Source organism: Notolepis coatsorum, assembly GCF_963971535.1.
Source record: "Notolepis coatsorum genome assembly, chromosome: 2".
In the NCBI taxonomy this organism is placed as follows: domain Eukaryota; kingdom Metazoa; phylum Chordata; class Actinopteri; order Aulopiformes; family Paralepididae; genus Notolepis; species Notolepis coatsorum.
This window is the reverse complement of record NC_140166.1, coordinates 2,891,874-2,917,863: the sequence shown is the minus strand read 5'-3', so window position 1 is coordinate 2,917,863 and position 25,990 is coordinate 2,891,874. Positions and strand designations below refer to the sequence as shown.

Genomic DNA, 25,990 nt, shown 5'->3' with positions numbered 1-25,990 from the left:
GTTTCCGGGTGTTGGACCTGTAGTTTCAGGGTGTTGCACCTGTAGTTTCAGGGTGTTGGACCTGTAGTTTCAGGGTGTTGGACCTGTAGTTTCAGGGTGTTGGACCTGTAGTTTCCGGGTGTTGGACCTGTAGTTTCCGGGTGTTGGACCTGTAGTTTCAGGGTGTTGCACCTGTAGTTTCAGGGTGTTGGACCTGTAGTTTCAGGGTGTTGGACCTGTAGTTTCAGGGTGTTGGACCTATAGTTTCAGGGTGTTGGATCTGTAGTCTCAGGGTGTTGGACCTGTAGTTTCAGGGTGTTGCACCTGTAGTTTCAGGGTGTTGGACCTGTAGTTTCAGGGTGTTGCACCTGTAGTTTCAGGGTGTTGCACATGTAGTTTCAGGGTGTTGGACCTGTAGTTTCAGGGTGTTGGACCTGTAGTCTCAGGGTGTTGCACCTGTAGTTTCAGGGTGTTGGATCTGTAGCCTCAGGGTGTTGGACCTGTAGTTTCAGGGTGTTGCACCTGTAGTTTCAGGGTGTTGGACCTGTAGTTTCAGGGTGTTGGACCTGTAGTTTCGGGGTGTTGCACCTGTAGTTTCGGGGTGTTGGCCCTGTAGTTTCAGGGTGTTGGACCTGTAGTCTCAGGGTGTTGCACCTGTAGTTTCAGGGTGTTGGACCTGTAGTTTCAGGGTGTTGGATCTGTAGTTTCAGGGTGTTGCACCTGTAGTCTCAGGGTGTTGGACCTGTAGTTTCAGGGTGTTGGACCTGTAGTTTCAGGGTGTTGGACCTGTAGTTTCAGGGTGTTGGACCTGTAGTTTCAGGGTGTTGCACCTGTAGTTTCAGGGTGTTGGACCTGTAGTTTCAGGGTGTTGGACCTGTAGTTTCAGGGTGTTGGACCTGTAGTTTCAGGGTGTTGCACCTGTAGTTTCAGGGTGTTGGATCTGTAGTCTCAGGGTGTTGGACCTGTAGTTTCAGGGTGTTGGACCTGTAGTTTCAGGGTGTTGCACCTGTAGTTTCAGGGTGTTGGACCTGTAGTTTCAGGGTGTTGGACCTGTAGTTTCAGGGTGTTGGACCTGTAGTTTCAGGGTGTTGGATCTGTAGTCTCAGGGTGTTGGACCTGTAGTTTCAGGGTGTTGGACCTGTAGTTTCAGGGTGTTGGACCTGTAGTTTCAGGGTGTTGGACCTGTAGTTTCAGGGTGTTGGATCTGTAGTTTCAGGGTGTTGCACCTGTAGTTTCAGGGTGTTGGACCTGTAGTTTCAGGGTGTTGCACCTGTAGTTTCAGGGTGTTGGACCTGTAGTTTCAGGGTGTTGGATCTGTAGTTTCAGGGTGTTGGACCTGTAGTTTCAGGGTGTTGCACCTGTAGTTTCAGGGTGTTGCACCTGTAGTTTCAGGGTGTTGCACCTGTAGTTTCAGGGTGTTGGACCTGTAGTTTCAGGGTGTTGGACCTGTAGTTTCAGGGTGTTGGACCTGTAGTCTCAGGGTGTTGCACCTGTAGTTTCAGGGTGTTGGACCTGTAGTTTCAGGGTGTTGCACCTGTAGTTTCAGGGTGTTGCACCTGTAGTTTCAGGGTGTTGGACCTGTAGTTTCAGGGTGTTGGACCTGTAGTTTCAGGGTGTTGGACCTGTAGTTTCAGGGTGTTGGACCTGTAGTTTCAGGGTGTTGGACCTGTAGTTTCAGGGTGTTGGATCTGTAGTCTCAGGGTGTTGCACCTGTAGTTTCAGGGTGTTGGACCTGTAGTTTCAGGGTGTTGCACCTGTAGTTTCAGGGTGTTGCACCTGTAGTTTCAGGGTGTTGCACCTGTAGTTTCAGGGTGTTGGACCTGTAGTTTCAGGGTGTTGGACCTGTAGTCTCAGGGTGTTGCACCTGTAGTTTCAGGGTGTTGGATCTGTAGTCTCAGGGTGTTGGACCTGTAGTTTCAGGGTGTTGCACCTGTAGTTTCAGGGTGTTGGACCTGTAGTTTCAGGGTGTTGGACCTGTAGTTTCAGGGTGTTGCACCTGTAGTTTCAGGGTGTTGGACCTGTAGTTTCAGGGTGTTGGACCTGTAGTCTCAGGGTGTTGCACCTGTAGTTTCAGGGTGTTGGACCTGTAGTTTCAGGGTGTTGGATCTGTAGTTTCAGGGTGTTGGACCTGTAGTTTCAGGGTGTTGGACCTGTAGTTTCAGGGTGTTGGACCTGTAGTTTCAGGGTGTTGGACCTGTAGTTTCAGGGTGTTGGACCTGTAGTTTCAGGGTGTTGGACCTGTAGTTTCAGGGTGTTGCACCTGTAGTTTCAGGGTGTTGGACCTGTAGTCTCAGGGTGTTGGACCTGTAGTTTCAGGGTGTTGGACCTGTAGTTTCAGGGTGTTGCACCTGTAGTTTCAGGGTGTTGGACCTGTAGTTTCAGGGTGTTGGACCTGTAGTTTCAGGGTGTTGGACCTGTAGTTTCAGGGTGTTGGATCTGTAGTCTCAGGGTGTTGGACCTGTAGTTTCAGGGTGTTGGACCTGTAGTTTCAGGGTGTTGGACCTGTAGTTTCAGGGTGTTGCACCTGTAGTTTCAGGGTGTTGGACCTGTAGTTTCAGGGTGTTGCACCTGTAGTTTCAGGGTGTTGGACCTGTAGTTTCAGGGTGTTGGATCTGTAGTTTCAGGGTGTTGGACCTGTAGTTTCAGGGTGTTGCACCTGTAGTTTCAGGGTGTTGCACCTGTAGTTTCAGGGTGTTGGATCTGTAGTTTCAGGGTGTTGCACCTGTAGTTTCAGGGTGTTGGATCTGTAGTTTCAGGGTGTTGCACCTGTAGTTTCAGGGTGTTGGACCTGTAGTTTCAGGGTGTTGCACCTGTAGTTTCAGGGTGTTGGACCTGTAGTTTCAGGGTGTTGGACCTGTAGTTTCAGGGTGTTGCACCTGTAGTTTCAGGGTGTTGGACCTGTAGTTTCAGGGTGTTGCACCTGTAGTTTCAGGGTGTTGCACCTGTAGTTTCAGGGTGTTGGACCTGTAGTTTCAGGGTGTTGGACCTGTAGTTTCAGGGTGTTGGACCTGTAGTTTCAGGGTGTTGCACCTGTAGTTTCAGGGTGTTGGACCTGTAGTCTCAGGGTGTTGGACCTGTAGTTTCAGGGTGTTGCACCTGTAGTTTCAAGGTGTTGGACCTGTAGTTTCAGGGTGTTGGATCTGTAGTCTCAGGGTGTTGGACCTGTAGTCTCAGGGTGTTGGACCTGTAGTTTCAGGGTGTTGGACCTGTAGTTTCAGGGTGTTGCACCTGTAGTTTCAGGGTGTTGCACCTGTAGTTTCAGGGTGTTGCACCTGTAGTTTCAGGGTGTTGCACCTGTAGTTTCAGGGTGTTGCACCTGTAGTTTCAGGGTGTTGGACCTGTAGTTTCAGGGTGTTGCACCTGTAGTTTCAGGGTGTTGCACCTGTAGTTTTAGGGTGTTGCACCTGTAGTTTCAGGGTGTTGGACCTGTAGTTTCAGGGTGTTGGACCTGTAGTTTTAGAGTGTTGCACCTGTAGTTTCAGGGTGTTGGACCTGTAGTCTCAGGGTGTTGGACCTGTAGTCTCAGGGTGTTGCACCTGTAGTTTCAGGGTGTTGGACCTGTAGTCTCAGGGTGTTGCACCTGTAGTTTCAGGGTGTTGCACCTGTAGTTTCAGGGTGTTGCACCTGTAGTTTCAGGGTGTTGGACCTGTAGTTTCAGGGTGTTGCACCTGTAGTTTCAGGGTGTTGGACCTGTAGTTTCAGGGTGTTGGACCTGTAGTCTCAGGGTGTTGCACCTGTAGTTTCAGGGTGTTGGACCTGTAGTTTCAGGGTGTTGGACCTGTAGTTTCAGGGTGTTGCACCTGTAGTTTCAGGGTGTTGGACCTGTAGTTTCAGGGTGTTGGACCTGTAGTTTCAGGGTGTTGGACCTGTAGTTTCAGGGTGTTGCACCTGTAGTTTCAGGGTGTTGGACCTGTAGTTTCAGGGTGTTGGACCTGTAGTTTCAGGGTGTTGGACCTGTAGTTTCCGGGTGTTGCACCTGTAGTTTCAGGGTGTTGCACCTGTAGTTTCAGGGTGTTGCACCTGTAGTTTCAGGGTGTTGCACCTGTAGTTTCAGGGTGTTGGACCTGTAGTTTCAGGGTGTTGCACCTGTAGTTTCAGGGTGTTGCACCTGTAGTTTCAGGGTGTTGCACCTGTAGTTTCAGGGTGTTGGACCTGTAGTTTCAGGGTGTTGGACCTGTAGTTTCAGGGTGTTGGACCTGTAGTCTCAGGGTGTTGGACCTGTAGTCTCAGGGTGTTGGACCTGTAGTTTCAGGGTGTTGGACCTGTAGTTTCAGGGTGTTGGATCTGTAGTTTCAGGGTGTTGGACCTGTAGTCTCAGGGTGTTGGACCTGTAGTTTCAGGGTGTTGGACCTGTAGTTTCAGGGTGTTGGACCTGTAGTTTCAGGGTGTTGGATCTGTAGTTTCAGGGTGTTGGACCTGTAGTTTCAGGGTGTTGGACCTGTAGTTTCAGGGTGTTGGACCTGTAGTTTCAGGGTGTTGGACCTGTAGTTTCAGGGTGTTGGACCTGTAGTTTCAGGGTGTTGCACCTGTAGTTTCAGGGTGTTGCACCTGTAGTTTCAGGGTGTTGGACCTGTAGTTTCAGGGTGTTGCACCTGTAGTTTCAGGGTGTTGGACCTGTAGTTTCAGGGTGTTGGACCTGTAGTTTCAGGGTGTTGGACCTGTAGTTTCAGGGTGTTGCACCTGTAGTTTCAGGGTGTTGGACCTGTAGTCTCAGGGTGTTGGACCTGTAGTTTCAGGGTGTTGGACCTGTAGTTTCAGGGTGTTGGACCTGTAGTTTCAGGGTGTTGGACCTGTAGTTTCAGGGTGTTGCACCTGTAGTTTCAGGGTGTTGGACCTGTAGTTTCAAGGTGTTGGACCTGTAGTTTCAGGGTGTTGGACCTGTAGTTTCAGGGTGTTGCACCTGTAGTTTCAGGGTGTTGGATCTGTAGTTTCAGGGTGTTGCACCTGTAGTTTCAGGGTGTTGGACCTGTAGTTTCAGGGTGTTGGACCTGTAGTTTCAGGGTGTTGCACCTGTAGTTTCAGGGTGTTGGACCTGTAGTTTCAGGGTGTTGGACCTGTAGTCTCAGGGTGTTGGACCTGTAGTTTCAGGGTGTTGGACCTCAGGGTGTTGGACCTGTAGTTTCAGGGTGTTGGACCTGTAGTTTCAGGGTGTTGGACCTGTAGTTTCAGGGTGTTGGACCTGTAGTTTCAGGGTGTTGGACCTGTAGTTTCAGGGTGTTGGACCTGTAGTTTCAGGGTGTTGGACCTGTAGTTTCAGGGTGTTGCACCTGTAGTTTCAGGGTGTTGGACCTGTAGTTTCAGGGTGTTGGACCTGTAGTTTCAGGGTGTTGCACCTGTAGTTTCAGGGTGTTGGATCTGTAGTCTCAGGGTGTTGGACCTGTAGTTTCAGGGTGTTGGACCTGTAGTTTCAGGGTGTTGGACCTGTAGTTTCAGGGTGTTGGATCTGTAGTTTCAGGGTGTTGCACCTGTAGTTTCAGGGTGTTGCACCTGTAGTTTCAGGGTGTTGGACCTGTAGTCTCAGGGTGTTGGACCTGTAGTTTCAGGGTGTTGGACCTGTAGTTTCAGGGTGTTGCACCTGTAGTTTCAGGGTGTTGGACCTGTAGTTTCAGGGTGTTGCACCTGTAGTTTCAGGGTGTTGCACCTGTAGTTTCAGGGTATTGGACCTGTAGTTTCAGGGTGTTGCACCTGTAGTTTCAGGGTGTTGGACCTGTAGTTTCAGGGTGTTGGACCTGTAGTTTCAGGGTGTTGCACCTGTAGTTTCAGGGTGTTGGACCTGTAGTCTCAGGGTGTTGGACCTGTAGTTTCAGGGTGTTGCACCTGTAGTCTCAGGGTGTTGGACCTGTAGTCTCAGGGTGTTGCACCTGTAGTTTCAGGGTGTTGCACCTGTAGTTTCAGGGTGTTGGACCTGTAGTTTCAGGGTGTTTGGACATGTAGTTTCAGGGTGTTGGACCTGTAGTCTCGGGGTGTTGCACCTGTAGTTTCAGGGTGTTGGACCTGTAGTTTCAGGGTGTTGCACCTGTAGTTTCAGGGTGTTGCACCTGTAGTTTCAGGGTGTTGCACCTGTAGTTTCAGGGTGTTGGACCTGTAGTTTCAGGGTGTTGCACCTGTAGTTTCAGGGTGTTGGACCTGTAGTTTCAGGGTGTTGGACCTGTAGTTTCAGGGTGTTGGACCTGTAGTCTCAGGGTGTTGCACCTGTAGTTTCAGGGTGTTGGACCTGTAGTCTCAGGGTGTTGCACCTGTAGTTTCAGGGTGTTGGACCTGTAGTTTCAGGGTGTTGGACCTGTAGTTTCAGGGTGTTGGACCTGTAGTTTCAGGGTGTTGGACCTGTAGTCTCAGGGTGTTGGACCTGTAGTTTCAGGGTGTTGCACCTGTAGTTTCAGGGTGTTGGATCTGTAGTTTCAGGGTGTTGGACCTGTAGTTTCAGGGTGTTGGACCTGTAGTTTCAGGGTGTTGGACCTGTAGTTTCAGGGTGTTGGACCTGTAGTTTCAGGGTGTTGGACCTGTAGTTTCCGGGTGTTGCACCTGTAGTTTCCGGGTGTTGGACCTGTAGTTTCAGGGTGTTGGACCTGTAGTTTCAGGGTGTTGGACCTGTAGTTTCAGGGTGTTGGACCTGTAGTTTCAGGGTGTTGGACCTGTACCTGTAGTTTCAGGGTGTTGCACCTGTAGTTTCAGGGTGTTGGACCTGTAGTTTCAGGGTGTTGGACCTGTAGTTTCAGGGTGTTGGACCTGTAGTTTCCGGGTGTTGCACCTGTAGTTTCAGGGTGTTGCACCTGTAGTTTCAGGGTGTTGGACCTGTAGTTTCAGGGTGTTGGACCTGTAGTTTCAGGGTGTTGCACCTGTAGTTTCAGGGTGTTGGACCTGTAGTTTCAGGGTGTTGGACCTGTAGTTTCAGGGTGTTGCACCTGTAGTTTCAGGGTGTTGGACCTGTAGTTTCAGGGTGTTGGACCTGTAGTCTCAGGGTGTTGGACCTGTAGTTTCAGGGTGTTGGACCTGTAGTTTCAGGGTGTTGGACCTGTAGTTTCAGGGTGTTGGACCTGTAGTCTCAGGGTGTTGGACCTGTAGTTTCAGGGTGTTGGACCTGTAGTTTCAGGGTGTTGCACCTGTAGTTTCAGGGTGTTGGACCTGTAGTCTCAGGGTGTTGGACCTGTAGTTTCAGGGTGTTGCACCTGTAGTTTCAGGGTGTTGGACCTGTAGTTTCAGGGTGTTGCACCTGTAGTTTCAGGGTGTTGGACCTGTAGTTTCAGGGTGTTGGACCTGTAGTCTCAGGGTGTTGCACCTGTAGTTTCAGGGTGTTGGACCTGTAGTTTCAGGGTGTTGGACCTGTAGTTTCAGGGTGTTGCACCTGTAGTTTCAGGGTGTTGGACCTGTAGTTTCAGGGTGTTGCACCTGTAGTCTCAGGGTGTTGGACCTGTAGTTTCAGGGTGTTGGACCTGTAGTTTCAGGGTGTTGGACCTGTAGTTTCAGGGTGTTGGACCTGTAGTCTCAGGGTGTTGGATCTGTAGTTTCAGGGTGTTGGACCTGTAGTTTCAGGGTGTTGGACCTGTAGTTTCAGGGTGTTGGACCTGTAGTTTCAGGGTGTTGGACCTGTAGTTTCAGGGTGTTGGACCTGTAGTCTCAGGGTGTTGGATCTGTAGTTTCAGGGTGTTGCACCTGTAGTTTCAGGGTGTTGGACCTGTAGTTTCAGGGTGTTGGACCTGTAGTTTCAGGGTGTTGCACCTGTAGTTTCAGGGTGTTGGACCTGTAGTTTCAGGGTGTTGCACCTGTAGTCTCAGGGTGTTGGACCTGTAGTTTCAGGGTGTTGGACCTGTAGTTTCAGGGTGTTGGACCTGTAGTTTCAGGGTGTTGGACCTGTAGTCTCAGGGTGTTGGATCTGTAGTTTCAGGGTGTTGGACCTGTAGTTTCAGGGTGTTGGACCTGTAGTTTCAGGGTGTTGGACCTGTAGTCTCAGGGTGTTGGATCTGTAGTTTCAGGGTGTTGGACCTGTAGTCTCAGGGTGTTGGATCTGTAGTTTCAGGGTGTTGGACCTGTAGTCTCAGGGTGTACTTACAACTGGAAAGCCTCGTTGAACTTGGCCGTCCAGCAGTTGTTCTTGGACTTGGTGGTGAACTTCCGCTTCTTGTCGGCCAGGAAGGGACCCACCATGGTGACCTCTACAAACGGCCGGAACATCCCGGACGTCTGCCACTTCATATCATTCACCGCAATGACTGGATGGAGAGAAAGGAGAGAAAACAGGGAAGCCAATGACAAATGAATAACGGGTTGCAATCTGTGTGTGTGTATGTGTAAACAATTGATGCATCCTGATGAATCTATAAGAATATGGAAATCCAACTGCACTGATTTGTAAAGGTGATCATCAAAATTAATCATAAATAATTGGGTTCCTGTAATTAAACATAATTCTGTGAACTTACAACTTGGTGTAAAGTTTGAATTCCATATACTACATTTATGTTGACTGAAGTACTGTCACATTTCTATGCCTACAGTATATCAGTGTGCAGGGCCGGACTGGGGAAATAATTCATACCGGGAGATATAGTGTGAAATATAGCCCCAGTCAGGCCACTTTTTAAGCGGGGGGTCTGGGGGTTCCCCACCAGGACATTTTTTGTTACAAAGACTTAATTTCCTGCATTCTGGTGAATTTTAGTGCATGAGAATCACAAACTAATGAGCCAACAATTGCTTAGTACAATGTACTGTTATGAACCTCAAATAAAACTGTTGTGGCACTAGCAATGCTACTCTCTCCACCTTCAAAAAGAAAAAAGCAAGAGCACAACATATTTTTCTATTTACTATTAATACAGTTAACCACTCTCTCCACCTATTCAAACAGAGCAAGAGCACAATACCATATTCACTTTACTGATGCACTACCCATCAACAGTTAAAATAGCCCTTTACACAAACATTAAATAACAGACCTTTCATTACAATACTATAATAACAGTAGCCACTGCCAGAATAGTGACACATGTATCTCGTGTGGTGAGCACACGCATGCATGCACAACGAAGACAGAAGATTGCGTTGTCTCAATAATTTTAACTATAAAATGAGCTCAAAGTATGAGCTCACTGATTGAAATTTCCAACAAAAAGCATCAATTGTCAAATAATATTGATCACAACTAGACTAGATGTTTTTGAGGAAATTAGAAAGGGAACAACAACTTAACCCTTGTGTCAGATTCTTATTTTTTTGATAACTTTGCAGTGATTATGTTTGTAGCCAATATATGTGGCAAATGTGTGTAATCTTTGAATTATCTTGGAATTATTTTGACTTTCTCTTTCATAAATTGTTTATTCAACTTCAGCCCGATCATAACCACCACAATGGAGTATTTCATTTTTAATCTGAAGTTGAATAAAATATTTATGGAAAAGAAAGTGGGAAATTATTTTAATTTAGTCCCCTAATATGGTAAGAGTATAACACTTTAGTTTTCAGACACAAGGGTTAAATTATTTATTTGTTTCTTGGCAGATTTAACATTGGGCTTTTGACAGGGGAGATGATGCATTGCATGGTAACGTTAGCTAACTAACATCCACATGTTTATTTTTATCACTGACTAACCTGCTGGTTCCTTGACCTTGGTGCAAGAAAACATTTGATAAATGTTGCCGGATTTAGCAGCATCTCCTGTAAGGGCCTTTCTTTTTCTTTATTTTATCCCTCTCTCCTCCACCCTTTCTCTTTCTTCCACTGTCCATCTTGACATCAACGTTAATTGAAATGTCACTCTACTGTATCTCTTCCAGTCCCTCACTACCTGGCTCACTGCCTGGCTGTTATTAACCTCGTTCCCAGATTTATCTCGTAGGCTGTTATTCTGCATCTGAGTGCCATCTGCCATTCCATTCGCCGCCTCCGCTGTCAATCAGTTGTATCGCCTGGTCCCGCCTCCACCAATCACAAGCGGCAGCACGGCTCCATTTGTGTGTGTGTGATCCGCGAGAGGGAGAGAGTCAGATAGTCCTCGCAGACAGTGAAATCCTGGTTGTTCCCCACCAGTGTTGGGACTAACGCGTTACAAAGTAACGCGTTACAGTAACGAAGTTACTTTTGGCGATAACTAGTACTCTAACGCATTACTTTTGAAATTCAGTAACGCTACTTACGTTACTGAATGGTTCGTCACTGCGTTATTTGCGTTATATACGGCGTAGATTGATAGCGAGCGGTAGTGATTATTATTATTATTATTATCCTCATATCCTGTCTGCCTGGCTGCGGGGAAACGCTATGCTGGGGGCGTGTTTTGTTTACTATTCCTGGTCCTGACTGATAATGGCAGCGCCCAGGCAGCTACTCGCGTATTTCTCTTTTGTCGAGCAAAAAGAAAATAACGTTTTAGTTATGTCATTTGTGTTTTGGCTCAAAGATACTGGAGTCTAACGTTAACTACGAGGACTCATCCAAATCCACTCGCCACCCGCGTAGAATGATACGAGGCGACACACAGCAAATGGGATGGAAAACTTTTTTCAACTACTTGGAGAGAGAATATACAGTACAACATGGAAATGAGATAAAGAAAATGTTTAAGGGGCTGCTGGACTAACTTTACATCTCGACAGACACTGGTGAGTGCAGTGATGTGAATGTAAATGAATGGAAACTCAAGTTGATCAACGCATTTTGACTACAAATCTGCCAGGGAATCTCATCAATACTAATCAAACAATATAAATATAGTCCTTTCATGCACAATTGATATCCTAACTATTCTAACGTTGCAATGCACGATTGATATCTTAAACAACGTTGCAAGACTGTTATAATGAAACGCTCCGGCGACAGATATCAAGGCTGTTCCTCAAGCACTTATTTTCAACCTAGAACCTAAACGTGCATGCGCGCAACCTCCCCGAGCAATTAGGCACGGTGCATTTCTTATTACGTCGGGACATTTGTGTTTGTGTCAGATTTGTGTTTGTATCTAGACCACATTGCTTAGCAGAGTTCAAGTTCAAGTTTCTCAAGTTTCTTTAATAGTTGTCATACAGAAGTACAGAATACTTTCATACAAAATGCTTCTTACTGTTACGCTCCAGAGACTGTGCTAGACAAGATAGTATCAAATAACATAGTATAGCATGTAATTTAGAAGAAGAAAATGAGGTCACAGTGTTCGGTATAGACATATGTACAATGTTCTGAGTTACCATATAATATACAATACTATGCAGTGTACTAATGTACAGTACTATATAGTGCAAAGCAGAAATGGGATGAGGTACAATTTAGGTACAATTTACAGTAAGGTGTACGGGTTGTAGTGCAATCCTTCATCAATAAATATAAAGTGTGGGGAGTGGGTGCTACAGTGTGTTTGTTTAAAGTGGGTGTGTGCTATAAAGTGTGTGGAGTGGGTGCTACAGTGTGTTTGTTTAAAGTGAGTGTGTGCGTGTGGATGTGTGTGCTATGTGCGTTTGGTGGTTGTTGTTGTGTAGTGTTCATTCATTGTTCGTTTAGCAGCCTGATGGCCTGGGGATAGAAGCTTCTTCTGAGTCTTTCTGTGCTCGCCTATTGATAATTCAGTGATGTGAATGGAAACTGTCAAGTTGATCAACCGATTTTGAGTATCTGTATCTGGCTGCATGGGAGCAATTTTTCTTCTTCTTCAAGTAACTAAATAGTTACTTTTCACAGTAACGCATTACTTTTGGGTGTAAGTAACTAGTAACGTAACGGAGTTACTTTTGAAATGAGTAACTAGTAAAGTAACTGAGTTACTATTTTTTAGTAACTAGCACAACACTGTTCCCCACCCACCTAGGTTATCTAACTATCGCGCTGCCACAACTAGAAACAATGGCCTGACAAAAATAAAATAAAAAATTATAATTAAAAAAAAAAATTATATATACCGGTATATATTTTTTTTATATAATTTAAAAAAAAATTATCTGTGCAGGCCAGGCCACCGGGAAAACTCCCGGTGCTCCCGATGGTCAGTCCGGGCCCGTCAGTGTGTGAGTATCTGTGTGTGAGTGTATCAGTGTGAGTGTATCAGTGTGAGTGTATCAGTGTGTGAGTGTATCAGTGTGAGTGTATCAGTGTGAGTGTATCAGTGTGTGAGTGTATCAGTGTGTGAGTGTATCAGTGTGTGAGTGTATCAGTGTGAGTGTATCAGTGTGTGAGTGTATCAGTGTGTGAGTGTATCAGTGTGTGAGTGTATCAGTGTGAGTGTATCAGTGTGTGAGTGTATCAGTGTGTGAGTGTATCAGTGTGTGAGTGTATCAGTGTGAGTGTATCAGTGTGAGTGTATCAGTGTGTGAGTGTATCAGTGTGTGAGTGTATCAGTGTGAGTGTATCAGTGTGAGTGTATCAGTGTGAGTGTATCAGTGTGTGAGTGTATCAGTGTGAGTGTATCAGTGTGAGTGTATCTGTGTGAGTGTATCAGTGTGTGAGTGTATCAGTGTGAGTGTATCAGTGTGAGTGTATCTGTGTGAGTGTATCAGTGTATGAGTGTATCAGTGTGTGAGTGTATCAGTGTGTGAGTGTATCAGTGTGAGTGTATCAGTGTATGAGTGTATCAGTGTGTGAGTGTATCAGTGTGTGAGTGTATCAGTGTGAGTGTATCAGTGTGAGTGTATCAGTGTATGAGTGTATCAGTGTGTGAGTGTATCAGTGTATGAGTGTATCAGTGTGAGTGTATCAGTGTGAGTGTATCAGTGTATGAGTGTATCAGTGTGTGAGTGTATCAGTGTATGAGTGTATCAGTGTGAGTGTATCAGTGTGAGTGTATCTGTGTGAGTGTATCAGTGTGAGTGTATCAGTGTGTGAGTGTATCAGTGTGAGTGTATCAGTGTATGAGTGTATCAGTGTGTGAGTGTATCAGTGTGTGAGTGTATCAGTGTGAGTGTATCAGTGTGAGTGTATCAGTGTGTGAGTGTATCAGTGTGTGAGTGTATCAGTGTGTGAGTGTATCAGTGTGAGTGTATCAGTGTGAGTGTATCAGTGTGTGAGTGTATCAGTGTGAGTGTATCAGTGTGAGTGTATCAGTGTGTGAGTGTATCAGTGTGTGAGTGTATCAGTGTGTGAGTGTATCAGTGTGTGAGTGTATCAGTGTGAGAGTGTATCAGTGTGAGTGTATCAGTGTGTGAGTGTATCAGTGTGTGAGTGTATCAGTGTGTGAGTGTATCAGTGTGAGAGTGTATCAGTGTGAGTGTATCAGTGTGTGAGTGTATCAGTGTATGAGTGTATCAGTGTGTGAGTGTATCAGTGTGTGAGAGTATCAGTGTGAGTGTATCAGTGTGTGAGTGTATCAGTGTGTGAGTGTATCAGTGTGTGAGTGTATCAGTGTGAGTGTATCAGTGTGAGTGTATCAGTGTGTGAGTGTATCAGTGTGTGAGTGTATCAGTGTGTGAGTGTATCAGTGTGTGAGTGTATCAGTGTGTGAGTGTATCAGTGTGTGAGTGTATCAGTGTGAGTGTATCAGTGTGTGAGTGTATCAGTGTGAGTGTATCAGTGTATGAGTGTATCAGTGTGTGAGTGTATCAGTGTGAGTGTATCAGTGTGAGTGTATCAGTGTGAGTGTATCAGTGTGAGTGTATCAGTGTGAGAGTGTATCAGTGTGAGTGTATCAGTGTGTGAGTGTATCAGTGTATGAGTGTATCAGTGTGTGAGTGTATCAGTGTGTGAGAGTATCAGTGTGAGTGTATCAGTGTGAGTGTATCAGTGTGTGAGTGTATCAGTGTGTGAGTGTATCAGTGTGAGTGTATCAGTGTGAGTGTATCAGTGTGTGAGTGTATCAGTGTGTGAGTGTATCAGTGTGTGAGTGTATCAGTGTGTGAGTGTATCAGTGTGTGAGTGTATCAGTGTGAGTGTATCAGTGTGTGAGTGTATCAGTGTGAGTGTATCAGTGTATGAGTGTATCAGTGTGTGAGTGTATCAGTGTGTGAGTGTATCAGTGTGTGAGTGTATCAGTGTGAGTGTATCAGTGTGTGAGTGTATCAGTGTGTGAGTGTATCAGTGTGTGAGTGTATCAGTGTGAGTGTATCAGTGTGTGAGTGTATCAGTGTGAGTGTATCAGTGTGTGAGTGTATCAGTGTGAGTGTATCAGTGTGTGAGTGTATCAGTGTGTGAGTGTATCAGTGTGAGTGTATCAGTGTGAGTGTATCAGTGTGTGAGTGTATCAGTGTGTGAGTGTATCAGTGTGTGAGAGTATCAGTGTGAGTGTATCAGTGTGAGTGTATCAGTGTGTGAGTGTATCAGTGTGTGAGTGTATCAGTGTGAGTGTATCAGTGTGTGAGTGTATCAGTGTGTGAGTGTATCAGTGTGTGAGTGTATCAGTGTGTGAGTGTATCAGTGTGTGAGTGTATCAGTGTGAGTGTATCAGTGTGTGAGTGTATCAGTGTATGAGTGTATCAGTGTGTGAGTGTATCAGTGTATGAGTGTATCAGTGTGTGAGTGTATCAGTGTGAGTGTATCAGTGTGAGTGTATCAGTGTGAGTGTATCAGTGTGTGAGTGTATCAGTGTGTGAGTGTATCAGTGTGTGAGTGTATCAGTGTGAGTGTATCAGTGTATGAGTGTATCAGTGTGTGAGTGTATCAGTGTGAGTGTATCAGTGTGTGAGTGTATCAGTGTATGAGTGTATCAGTGTGAGTGTATCAGTGTGTGAGTGTATCAGTGTGAGTGTATCAGTGTGTGAGTGTATCAGTGTGTGAGTGTATCAGTGTGAGTGTATCAGTGTGTGAGTGTATCAGTGTATGAGTGTATCAGTGTGTGAGTGTATCAGTGTGTGAGTGTATCAGTGTGTGAGTGTATCAGTGTATGAGTGTATCAGTGTGTGAGTGTATCAGTGTGTGAGTGTATCAGTGTATGAGTGTATCAGTGTGTGAGTGTATCAGTGTGAGTGTATCAGTGTGTGAGTGTATCAGTGTGTGAGTGTATCAGTGTGAGTGTATCAGTGTGTGAGTGTATCAGTGTGAGTGTATCAGTGTGTGAGTGTATCAGTGTGTGAGTGTATCAGTGTGTGAGTGTATCAGTGTGTGAGTGTATCAGTGTGTGAGTGTATCAGTGTGAGTGTATCAGTGTATGAGTGTATCAGTGTGAGTGTATCAGTGTATGAGTGTATCAGTGTGTGAGTGTATCAGTGTGAGTGTATCAGTGTGTGAGTGTATCAGTGTGTGAGTGTATCAGTGTGTGAGTGTATCAGTGTGAGTGTATCAGTGTGTGAGTGTATCAGTGTGAGTGTATCAGTGTGTGAGTGTATCAGTGTGTGAGTGTATCAGTGTATGAGTGTATCAGTGTGTGAGTGTATCAGTGTGAGTGTATCAGTGTGAGTGTATCAGTGTGAGTGTATCAGTGTGTGAGTGTATCAGTGTGTGAGTGTATCAGTGTGTGAGTGTATCAGTGTGAGTGTATCAGTGTATGAGTGTATCAGTGTGTGAGTGTATCAGTGTGAGTGTATCAGTGTGTGAGTGTATCAGTGTATGAGTGTATCAGTGTGAGTGTATCAGTGTGTGAGTGTATCAGTGTGAGTGTATCAGTGTGTGAGTGTATCAGTGTGTGAGTGTATCAGTGTATGAGTGTATCAGTGTGTGAGTGTATCAGTGTGAGTGTATCAGTGTGTGAGTGTATCAGTGTGTGAGTGTATCAGTGTGAGTGTATCAGTGTGTGAGTGTATCAGTGTGAGTGTATCAGTGTGTGAGTGTATCAGTGTGTGAGTGTATCAGTGTGTGAGTGTATCAGTGTGTGAGTGTATCAGTGTGAGTGTATCAGTGTATGAGTGTATCAGTGTGTGAGTGTATCAGTGTATGAGTGTATCAGTGTGTGAGTGTATCAGTGTGTGAGTGTATCAGTGTGAGTGTATCAGTGTGTGAGTGTATCAGTGTATGAGTGTATCAGTGTGTGAGTGTATCAGTGTGAGTGTATCAGTGTGAGTGTATCAGTGTGTGAGTGTATCAGTGTGAGTGTATCAGTGTGTGAGTGTATCAGTGTGAGTGTATCAGTGTGAGTGTATCAGTGTGTGAGTGTATCAGTGTGTGAGTGTATCAGTGTATGAGTGTATCAGTGTGTGAGTGTATCAGTGTGAGTGTATCAGTGTGAGTGTATCAGTGTATGAGTGTATCAGTGTGTGAGTGTATCAGTGTGAGTGTATCAGTGTGAGTGTATCAGTGTGAGTGTATCAGTGTGTGAGTGTATCAGTGTGAGTGTATCAGTGTGAGTGTATCAGTGTGTGAGTGTATCAGTGTGAGTGTATCAGTGTATGAGTGTATCAGTGTGAGTGTATCAGTGTGTGAGTGTATCAGTGTGAGTGTATCAGTGTGTGAGTGTATCAGTGTGAGTGTATCAGTGTGTGAGTGTATCAGTGTATGAGTGTATCAGTGTGTGAGTGTATCAGTGTGAGTGTATCAGTGTGTGAGTGTATCAGTGTGAGTGTATCAGTGTGTGAGTATCTGCATGTCTCAGGTGTCAGACCTCTGATGTTGACCTTGCGATCCTTCCCAGGTACCATGTCAATCTGGACCATGGCCTCTCCTATGGGCCTCTGCACTCCTGAGCCTATGAGACACAGCACACGGTACACCACTATTAAAGCAGTAGCTAACTTAAAATAAGATGATGATATGTTCCCTTGTTAATCCCCTTGGGGAAATGCAGGGGTCATAGCAGCACAGGTTAGGGGGGGGGGGGGGTACAGACAGGGCAATAGAAATTACAATAGAAATACATGAGAATAAAAGGTAAAAAACAAGATAAAATATGAATAAAAAAAAATAAAGGTGAATCTGATCAGCCAGACAGGTGAGACATATGTACAGTATACTCATACTATTGATAATACTAACATAATGCATGTACAGTATGTACAGCTTTCCCTGGTATCATACAGATTCTATCCTAAGTCCACTAGTCTTTTTCTCCCCACTAGATGGTGCTAAGCCATCATATTATCCCTGTAAGAGTTCTAAAAAACAAACACTAGAAATCTGATTGAATCTGGGGCTGATCCAAGTGGGAAAAACAGGCATTCTCTCCATAACAAAATTGTCCTTTTTGACCAGTCATCTGTAATTTACCAGTGACTTGAAATATGAAAGAAAAACAATGACATAATGCCAGATTCTTAAACACGGATGACTCTTTCAAAGAGACAGTGAAACATGGAACAGTCTCTCCATTTCCATAAGGGAAAGCCCCACCCTTGCTTCTTTTAGAGGGCAACAAAAAAAATGGCTGAAGTCCAACCAGTCATGTGAACACATGTGACATGCTGTTATGTATTTGTAAATTTTTTTACTGTTTTTACGTGTCCTGTTTTTATGTATTTGTACATTTCTTACTGTTTCTATGAGTCCTGTTTTTATGTTTGGGGACAACGGATGGAAATTAGCCTTGTGCTAAATCCGGCAATTTTTACACTCCACAGTGTTCATTAATTTTGCATTGTCCCGTCCAAATAAACAAATTAAATAAATAAATAGACCGGGGTCTGGTCTTGCTGGTGGTGTCCCAGTTACCAGGCAGCAGAGTGAACCAACCTCTCTATAGACATACTTTGATTTTACTACCTCTTTGGTTCACTCAACTAATGCAGTAATTATGCAAGCAACCTGTACGTCAAGCTGCCAATACTGATAGTACATTAGTAGTAATACATGTTGTAACTGAGGGGTACAATTCCCTGACTGTATTGATAAGTATGGTATCATTAAACCACTACCGCTTGATGTACTTTAACTTCTGGCCATACAGTACACCATATCTAAGTATGATGAACACTTTCCCACATATGAAATCAGGTCCACACAAATATAACAGTCGAAGGTTTAATATAGCAAAAGGTATATACAACATTCACTTAATTACATTTATGATTTGAATGCACTTGTAAGGCAAATGAGTATTCGTAGGCAAATCAACACTGAATGTCCAATCTCTGGTTACGCAGGAAGCAAGTATACAACCTGGTTCTTTAGGGAACTATAGCGATGGTACTTAAGGATTATAGCGGGATACTAAAGGGGTCCTGCTGGTTGTAAGTCAGTAGGGGGGGGGGGGGGGGGGGTTTGGAGAGCCGTCAGCTGCATCCCATCTGGCCAACGATTCCTGGGGAGAATTCAGGTACAGAACACAGTGCCCGCAGGATCTTGATCCACAGATGAATACACTTGGGCCCTCTTGTAGACGGTAGCTGTAGGCTGTAGGTCCACAACGAAGGAGAAGCGAGGCGGCCTCGGTCTGGGTTGAGCGCCGTCTCACCTGGGCTCCTCTCGGGGGTAATTCCAACACTCACCGGCGTTGGCTGTTATCCGCTCCACAAATCAAAGCACCCAAAGCAAATAGATATTCCATGCCGTATAGGCTCAGCAGTCGTCCGGGTAGGTAATCCAATGTGCAGGTCCACTCGTCCTCGCCCAGAACTCCTCGGATGAAAGCACCACGCGTGGTCTGCCCAGCCTGGTTAAGACTCTAGATAACGCGAGGAAACGATGGGGGTGCTGCTCACTTTAGAACTCTAACCGAACGATGCACCATACATAATAGACTATTATTAACTTAATAGAAATACGTCCCACTCGACGGTACAGTGCCAAACTATGACAATTCAGCTATGAATTTACACGAGGTCTCAATGCCTATTCTGGGGCCAAATAGGCCATACTGCACCACACGTGGGTCGTGGGTGAGGCTTCACGTCTGTTACTAGGTTGGAGGGTAAAGGACTAATGGACTAAAAGAAAGTTCTACTTTACTTGCGCCATATTTATATGCACGGTGAACAAATAGTACCATTCGTATTTCGGTAGCCGTATTCCTACGCGGAACCGGGGCTAGTTGGGACATGTTCGTCGGCACTATTGAACTTGACTCAAGGGGCTTGTCTGCTGGCGCCAGGTTCTTGTCCAATGAGAGAATGAACTATTATGGGCTGTAGTAGACTAAAGGGATATTCAGTGTATATGTACAAAGAATATACAAGGGATATCAAACGATATACAAATACTATTAAATATATATCCATAAATAAATATATATATTCGGTTTAATCTGATCCTTCACAACAGCCGCCCCCTAATTAGTCCCACCTAATTAGCTAAGCAGAGACAGATTAACCGCACTGTCTACCACTCAAGGTCCGCTGTAAGGGTCAGTCAACTCACAAAGTCGTGGGGTCATGGTCGTCATCGATAGTGTCTGGGAGTCTTGGCAGTTCTATTAGCCTCGCCACGGGTCGTGTGTAAGTCCGCCCTTGGACGAGCACTTCAGCTGCTCGGACCTTGCCATCGGCACCGGTGATCACTTTGCTTACGCGGCCAGCCGGCCACATAGCTCTGGGTAGTGACTGGTCGATAATCATGACGACTGTTCCTTCTGTCAAATTGTCTCTCTCTTTTACCCACTTCTGGCGGGTCTGTAGAGACGGTAGATAGTGGAGTAGGAAGCTATTCCAAAACTTGTCGGCCAGTACTTGACTGTACCTCCACATTCTTCGGCCGTTCGCTTCTTCAGGCCTGTACATTGTCTGGGGTAGCGCGGGGTCCAGCCGCCCCATCAAGAGTGTGTTGGGGGTGACTGGGTCGACATCTGCTACATCACTTGAGACGTAACCGAGGGGCTTGGAGTTCAATACTCCCTCGATCTCCGTGAGGACTGTCATTAGGACTTCTTCCGCCACAGTCTGGGCCCCAAGCACGGCGTACAGGGCTGTCTTTATAGAACGTACTTCTCGTTCCCAGGTTCCACCGAAGTGGGGTGCGTTCGGGGGATTAAACTGGAAGTCAATCTGGGATGGAGCGAGGTGGGTCTTAAGTTCTGGGCCCATAGCTTGGAAGCTCTCTCTCAGCTCTCTTTCTCCGCCTTTGAAGTTTGTCCCGTGATCAGACAACAATGTAGACGGTTTTCCTTTCCGCGATGTGAATCTTCGGAAGGCCATAAGGAATGAGTCTGTGCTCATGGTTGGAAGGAGTTCGATATGTATCGCTCTGGTGGTCATGCATTTGAATACAATACTCCACCGCTTCTCGGTTCCTCTTCCTTTCTTTATATACAACGGGCCAAAACAGTCCATGCCTGTGGAGTGAAAGGGCTTGTCGCCGAGTCGGAGGCGACAGGGAGGTAGGTCAGCCATCCGGGGTATGCTGGGCTGCGCGCGCCACTTTCGGCAGTCTAGACAGGTTCGCTGGAAGCGTCGCACTGCTTCTCTCCCTTGAAGTATCCAATAGCGACGTCTGATCTCCGCGAAGACTCTCTCTGCTCCTGCGTGGTGCACATCCTCGTCGTATTTCTTTATGATCAGCTCTGTGACCTTGTGTCGGCTGTTCGAGACTATCGGGTACTTAACGTCATCCGGTAGGTCGGGGGCTCTCCGCAGACGACCACCCACTCTGATGAGATTATGGGCGTCACTCTCGGGTGCCAGGTGGAGCAGTCTGCTGTCTGATGGGACGGGCTTTCCTCCCTGTAGACAGTCTAGCTCATCGGGGAACGAGTCTCTCTGGGCTCGTTGTAGTAGAAGAAGTTCTGCTTCTTCGTAGTCAGCTGCTGAAATGTCAGTGGTGGGCTGAATCTCTGGGTGGTGCCACAGGAATGTCTTTAGCTGTGCACTCTGTAGGGTGAGGCAATCATCTATGTTGGGGTCTGTGGAGGCAACTGTGCTCAATCCACAGAACATAGGTTTCTTGTTTTCAGCCTCCTCTTTACTCGCCTCCCGTGGGGTGGGCGTAGGCCACTCTTCTTCCGGGAGCTTGAGGAACTCTGGTCCGTCACTGTAGATGTTGTGACGGGTGAGGTCATCTAGGGACATTCCCCGGGTGATGACGTCAGCTGGGTTGTGTTTGGTGTCCACATACCGCCAGCTTGCTGCTTCTGTTAACTCTTGAATCTCTGTGACTCTGACTCCCACGAAGACCTTGTATCTGCATGAATCAGACTTGATCCATGTGAGTACTGTCGTAGAGTCTGACCACAAGATTGTTCTTTGCACCGGGATGGTGAGTTCACGTTGGATTAACGTGGCTAGATGCGCTCCTGCTAGGGCTGCGCAGAGCTCTAGACGCGGGATAGATTGTTGCTTTCGTGGGGCTATTCTTGAGCGAGCCAGGATGAAAGCGGTGTGTATCTCTCCTCCCTTCTCTTGGGCACGCAAGTAGGCCACAGATCCATAGGCTACTTCGGAGGCGTCGCTGAAGACGTGTAGATCCATCTTGCATGTCTCTGGCCTCACTGTGGGTGGGAAGTAGCTGCAGCGTATGTTGACGCCTGGGAGTGAGCGGAGTTCCGTCTCCCACTCTCTCCATGTGGAGGCAAGGTGTGCGGGTATTGGGTCGTCCCAGCCCTGGTCCTTGTCCCATAGTGCTCGTACAATCATCTTTGCCCTGGTGGTGTAAGGTAGAATACATCCCAACGGGTCATATTGTCTGGCGAGTGTTCTGTACACACTCCGTCTGGTGGTCGGTATCGCCGTCGACCTTCCCTGCTCCGTGGTCAGGGGTTTGTGTCTATAGTGGAGCGAGTCTGTTTTGAAGCGCCAGACTAGTCCTAGTGTCATTTCTGGGGCTTCTCCTGGGATGGTCGCCATCCAGGTCTCGCTACTGGCTGCCTTGTCCGCGGGGGAGAGGCTGCGCAATACTTGCGGGTCGCTGCTGGCCCACTGCCTGAGATCAAAGCCGCCTTTGATCAGGGAGGCGCGTAGCTTGAGTAGGAGAGCCTCGGCTTCTTCTTGGGTCGAAACGCCTTGTAAACAGTTGTCCACGTAGAAACTGTTCTTCACACTGTGTCGGACCTCTTCATCTGCTGCTGGGTCCTCTGCGACGTGTTTCTGCAGTGCAAATGTAGCACAGCACGGGCTGCATGTGGTTCCGAAGGGGAGGACTTCCCATTGGTAGATGGCTGGGTGCTCATCTCCGATCCTCTCTCTCCATAGGAACCGCAGTAGGGGCTTATCCTCCTCCACTAGTCTCACCTGCAGGAACATCCCTTTGATATCCCCGCTGATAGCCACCTTGTCCTGGCGGAAGCGTAGTAGCACGCCTAGTAGAGAGGGGCCGAGTGTGGGGCCGGGCAAGAGCTCTTTATTCAGATTCTGGGATCCGATCTGGTAGCTGCAGTTAAACACAATGCGATCCTTGCCGTTGTGGTGGACCTTGTGGTGCGGCACGTACCATGATTCGGTCGTCTGATCGGCCTCTTTAATGTCAATCTTCATTACGTGTCTCGCTGTGATTAGCTTCTCAATCTCAGCGCGGTACACACTCTCTTGAGCGGGGTCTTTGGCTAGGCGCCGCTCTGTGTTCAATAGATACCGCTCCGTAGCTTCTTTCGTGGCGTGAAAGGTGGGCATTCCCTCTCGCCTCAGGAGTGGAGTTGCGTATCTCATCACTCCGCCGACTGTGACTCTCTTTGTCCCTTGCTCGAGGAGGTTTATGGCGTAAATGTCTTTCCTTTCGTTCTTAAAGGGCATTGTCTCTAGTGTCCATAGCCTCTCGACATGCTGCAGGAGAGTGGTGTCTTCTTCTGTCACTCTGGAGTGGAGGCAGCTAGTGGCTGCTGTTCGGTTGAGAGATTTAGCGAGGGGGCCTTGTAATGTCCATCCTAGGCGGGTCTCGACTGCTGCAGGACAGCCTCTGGGTCCTGTATGGACCCGGTCTATCGGGACTATGAGGTCTGCATGGTCGGAGCCTATCAGCAGGGTCGGGGTGGCGCCGTCTATGAGCGGGATAGGTAGTTGACGCAGGTGCACATATTTATCCATCAGTTTGGCGATGGGGTAGGTGTACTGTGATAGTCCTATTTCTTGGCTGGTGAAAGCATTTGTAATCCTATACCGTCTCTCTGGCTGCCCGCTTGCTGCGATAGTGAAGGAGACATTCTCGCCTTTTATCGTCTTTAAATCTCTTCTTATTGTCCGAATCGTCATCTGGTTCTCGCTCCCCCGCAGTCCCAGCTGGGCCGCAGCGGATGCGAGGAGAAGGGTCTTCTCTGACCCGTCATCAAGGACGGCGTAAGTGTCCATGACTTTATCTTGGTGGCTCAATGTTACACGGACTACCTTTAAGAGCACCTGGGCGCCGCTGCTGCTGGCGGGGTCAATGTACATGACACTTGCCTTTGTGCTGCTCGATGGTGCAGGTGCAGGCTTTCTTCTGTTACTGTCGTGTAGGACATCTAGGTGGGCTCCGTCACACCGACTGCACCTCTTCTTTAGGCGGCACTCGGCTGCCATGTGACTGCGCGCACATCGGTAACAGCGCCTGTTGGACTTTATCCATTGACTCACTTCTTCTGCATTCATCTTCTTGAACAGGTCACATTGTGACAGCCAGTGTTCCTTCTCGCAGTACGGGCACACCATCTTCCACTTCTCTTTTCTCGAGGGGGTACTGTGGTTCTTACTGCTCGGTACTGATTCTGATTGGTGCATGACAGTCACTGATCTTCTTCCATCGTTTACTCTCCTAGGTCCCTCTCTGGAGCTTGGTGTGCTCCGCACGAATGTATCCAAGCATAGGCTGCTGACTTCTCTCTTCAGGAAGTCGGCTAAATCGAGGAGGGATGGTTCGGGACCGTTAGGATCACGGTGGTCTCTTTGCCGCCTAAAGCGCTCTTGTCTGGCGGGCGGCAGCTTCTCTAAAATCCTCTCGACGTTAGAGTTGGCGTATAGCTCGTGCATACCCTTTTCTCGTTGCGCTCCCAGCATCCCTACCAGGGACTGCACTTTTATAGACAGGTCGTCTAGTGAGCGATTGTCTGTTGCTGGGGGTAGGCGGTCAATATGCCTTATCTCTTGGATTACGTAATCCCATATACGCCCATATCTCTGGTCCAGCGCTGCTAGAGCCGCGGTGTATGGGGTCGTAGAGGTGGCATAGGCTAGCGCTATATTGTGCGCTCGGGGTACTTTCAGGTGCTTCAGTAATATTGCATACTTGTGGCGTTCGTCAACGACATCCACCATCATTGTCTCTAAGCACATCCGGAGCTCCGTGTACTGTGCTCGATTCTCATGGGTGAAGTCTGGAAACGTCGGTGTGCCAATGTATGACGCCGTGGATGGCTGGCACATCGGTGAGCGTTGGGAGAGAGGCCTCCTAGGCGAGTCTCCTCTTGCGCCTCTCTGTGGGCTGGTACCGGCAGGGTACCATGGCCCGCTGGTCCAGGTGCTGTTCCTCGGGGCTGGTCGTGCGTCGTGCTCACCCGTGAATAGAGTCGGGGGTCTGTAGCGCAGGGTATAGCCTGGGCTGTACTGGACCTCCTGGTCCGGTGGAGTACTGTGCTGTCGTCGGGCTTGGTTCTCCTCCTCTCCCTCTTCTTCTTCTGTCAGGTCCTCTAGATCCTGTAGTCGTTTATTTAGCCTCTCCGCAGTGTATGCTGCTCCTTCCTTGTAGCAGGGTCTCGCTTGGACCGGTCGGGGAAGGGGGTCTGCGGGGGGTATAGGCTCTCTCTGGTGGTCAAGTTCAGGGTCGCTTGGTCGGTTAGGGGATGCTGCCCTTGACTGTTGTCTCGACGAGGCCCTTGAACCCCTGGCGGAGGGAGAGGGTGTTGCCTTGGTGATCAGCTGCTCCATTCGCTGCGCTTGTAGTCTGTCGCGCTCGCCCTGTAGTCTGTCGCGCTCGGCTTCGCGCTGGATGAGAGTGATGTCGCGCTCTGCTTCTCTTTGGGCACCGTCAGCGGCGCGCTGGGTGTCGGACCGGTCTCTTGCCATATTCTCTTCCGTCTGAAGGCGTCTCATCTCCAGGCGTATGTGCTCTTCTTCGCTCCGTTGCTGTGTTTGGAGTCGATCGCGTTCACCCTAAAGTCGATCGCGTTCACCCTGGAGTCGATCGCGTTCGGTAGAGGCTGTCAGGCTGATGAGGAACGCCTGTGACAGCATCCTCTCCGCCTCGCTGGGGGAAGACGCTTGTAGAGGTGAGCCGCTCCTGGCTGTACTCGTTGGGGAGTCCTGGAGCTCTATCTCCTCGGCGCTCTCCTCATCTTGTTCCGTGCAGGGTTCCACCTCTGGAGGGTTGTCTTCCTCCCGGAGCTGGTCGGGGACTACTTCTTTGGTATTGGCGGGGGGTAAAGGCATGTCTGTTCCCTCCTGGTCCCCACCGTGAGCTTGGTCAGTTACATTAGAACCCACTAGGGCCTCTGTGGTCGGGGTAACCTGGTCGTTAAGGTCAGACATAATTTTACTTTCTACTTTTACCGCGTTTACCGTCTGTAGAAGGCTAGGTAGTTGACTGACAGCGTAATCCTCTAAGTAGTGAGGTGTCTGTCGTCTGCGCCGCGGGCGTTCTACGTTAGGAGGACCGTTTCGTGGAGTGTTCATCATAGGCCATTTCAATATTAATAACACTATATTAATATTACACTAGTTACCATCCGGCTCGAAGGACCAATTGTAACTGAGGGGTACAATTCCCTGACTGTATTGATAAGTATGGTATCATTAAACCACTACCGCTTGATGTACTTTAACTTCTGGCCATACAGTACACCATATCTAAGTATGATGAACACTTTCCCACATATGAAATCAGGTCCACACAAATATAACAGTCGAAGGTTTAATATAGCAAAAGGTATATACAACATTCACTTAATTACATTTATGATTTGAATGCACTTGTAAGGCAAATGAGTATTCGTAGGCAAATCAACACTGAATGTCCAATCTCTGGTTACGCAGGAAGCAAGTATACAACCTGGTTCTTTAGGGAACTATAGCGATGGTACTTAAGGATTATAGCGGGATACTAAAGGGGTCCTGCTGGTTGTAAGTCAGTAGGGGGGGGGGGGGGTTTGGAGAGCCGTCAGCTGCATCCCATCTGGCCAACGATTCCTGGGGAGAATTCAGGTACAGAACACAGTGCCCGCAGGATCTTGATCCACAGATGAATACACTTGGGCCCTCTTGTAGACGGTAACTGTAGGCTGTAGGTCCACAACGAAGGAGAAGCGAGGCGGCCTCGGTCTGGGTTGAGCGCCGTCTCACCTGGGCTCCTCTCGGGGGTAATTCCAACACTCACCGGCGTTGGCTGTTATCCGCTCCACAAATCA

At 47.5% G+C, this 25,990-nt stretch overlaps 1 protein-coding gene across 1 annotated transcript in view; it reads right to left on the bottom strand.

The window, feature by feature from the left end:
• unc13ba (unc-13 homolog Ba (C. elegans)) overlaps positions 1–25,990 on the bottom strand; it is a 516,655-nt gene that overhangs the window by 5,763 nt on the left and 484,902 nt on the right. Inside the window, exons 38-39 of the mRNA XM_084308024.1 lie at positions 16,427–16,510; positions 8,027–8,186 (exon numbers count right to left, since the gene is read on the bottom strand). Of these exons, the coding sequence (XP_084164150.1) occupies positions 8,027–8,186; positions 16,427–16,510 (244 nt within the window). The remainder of the gene's footprint in view (positions 1–8,026; positions 8,187–16,426; positions 16,511–25,990) is intronic.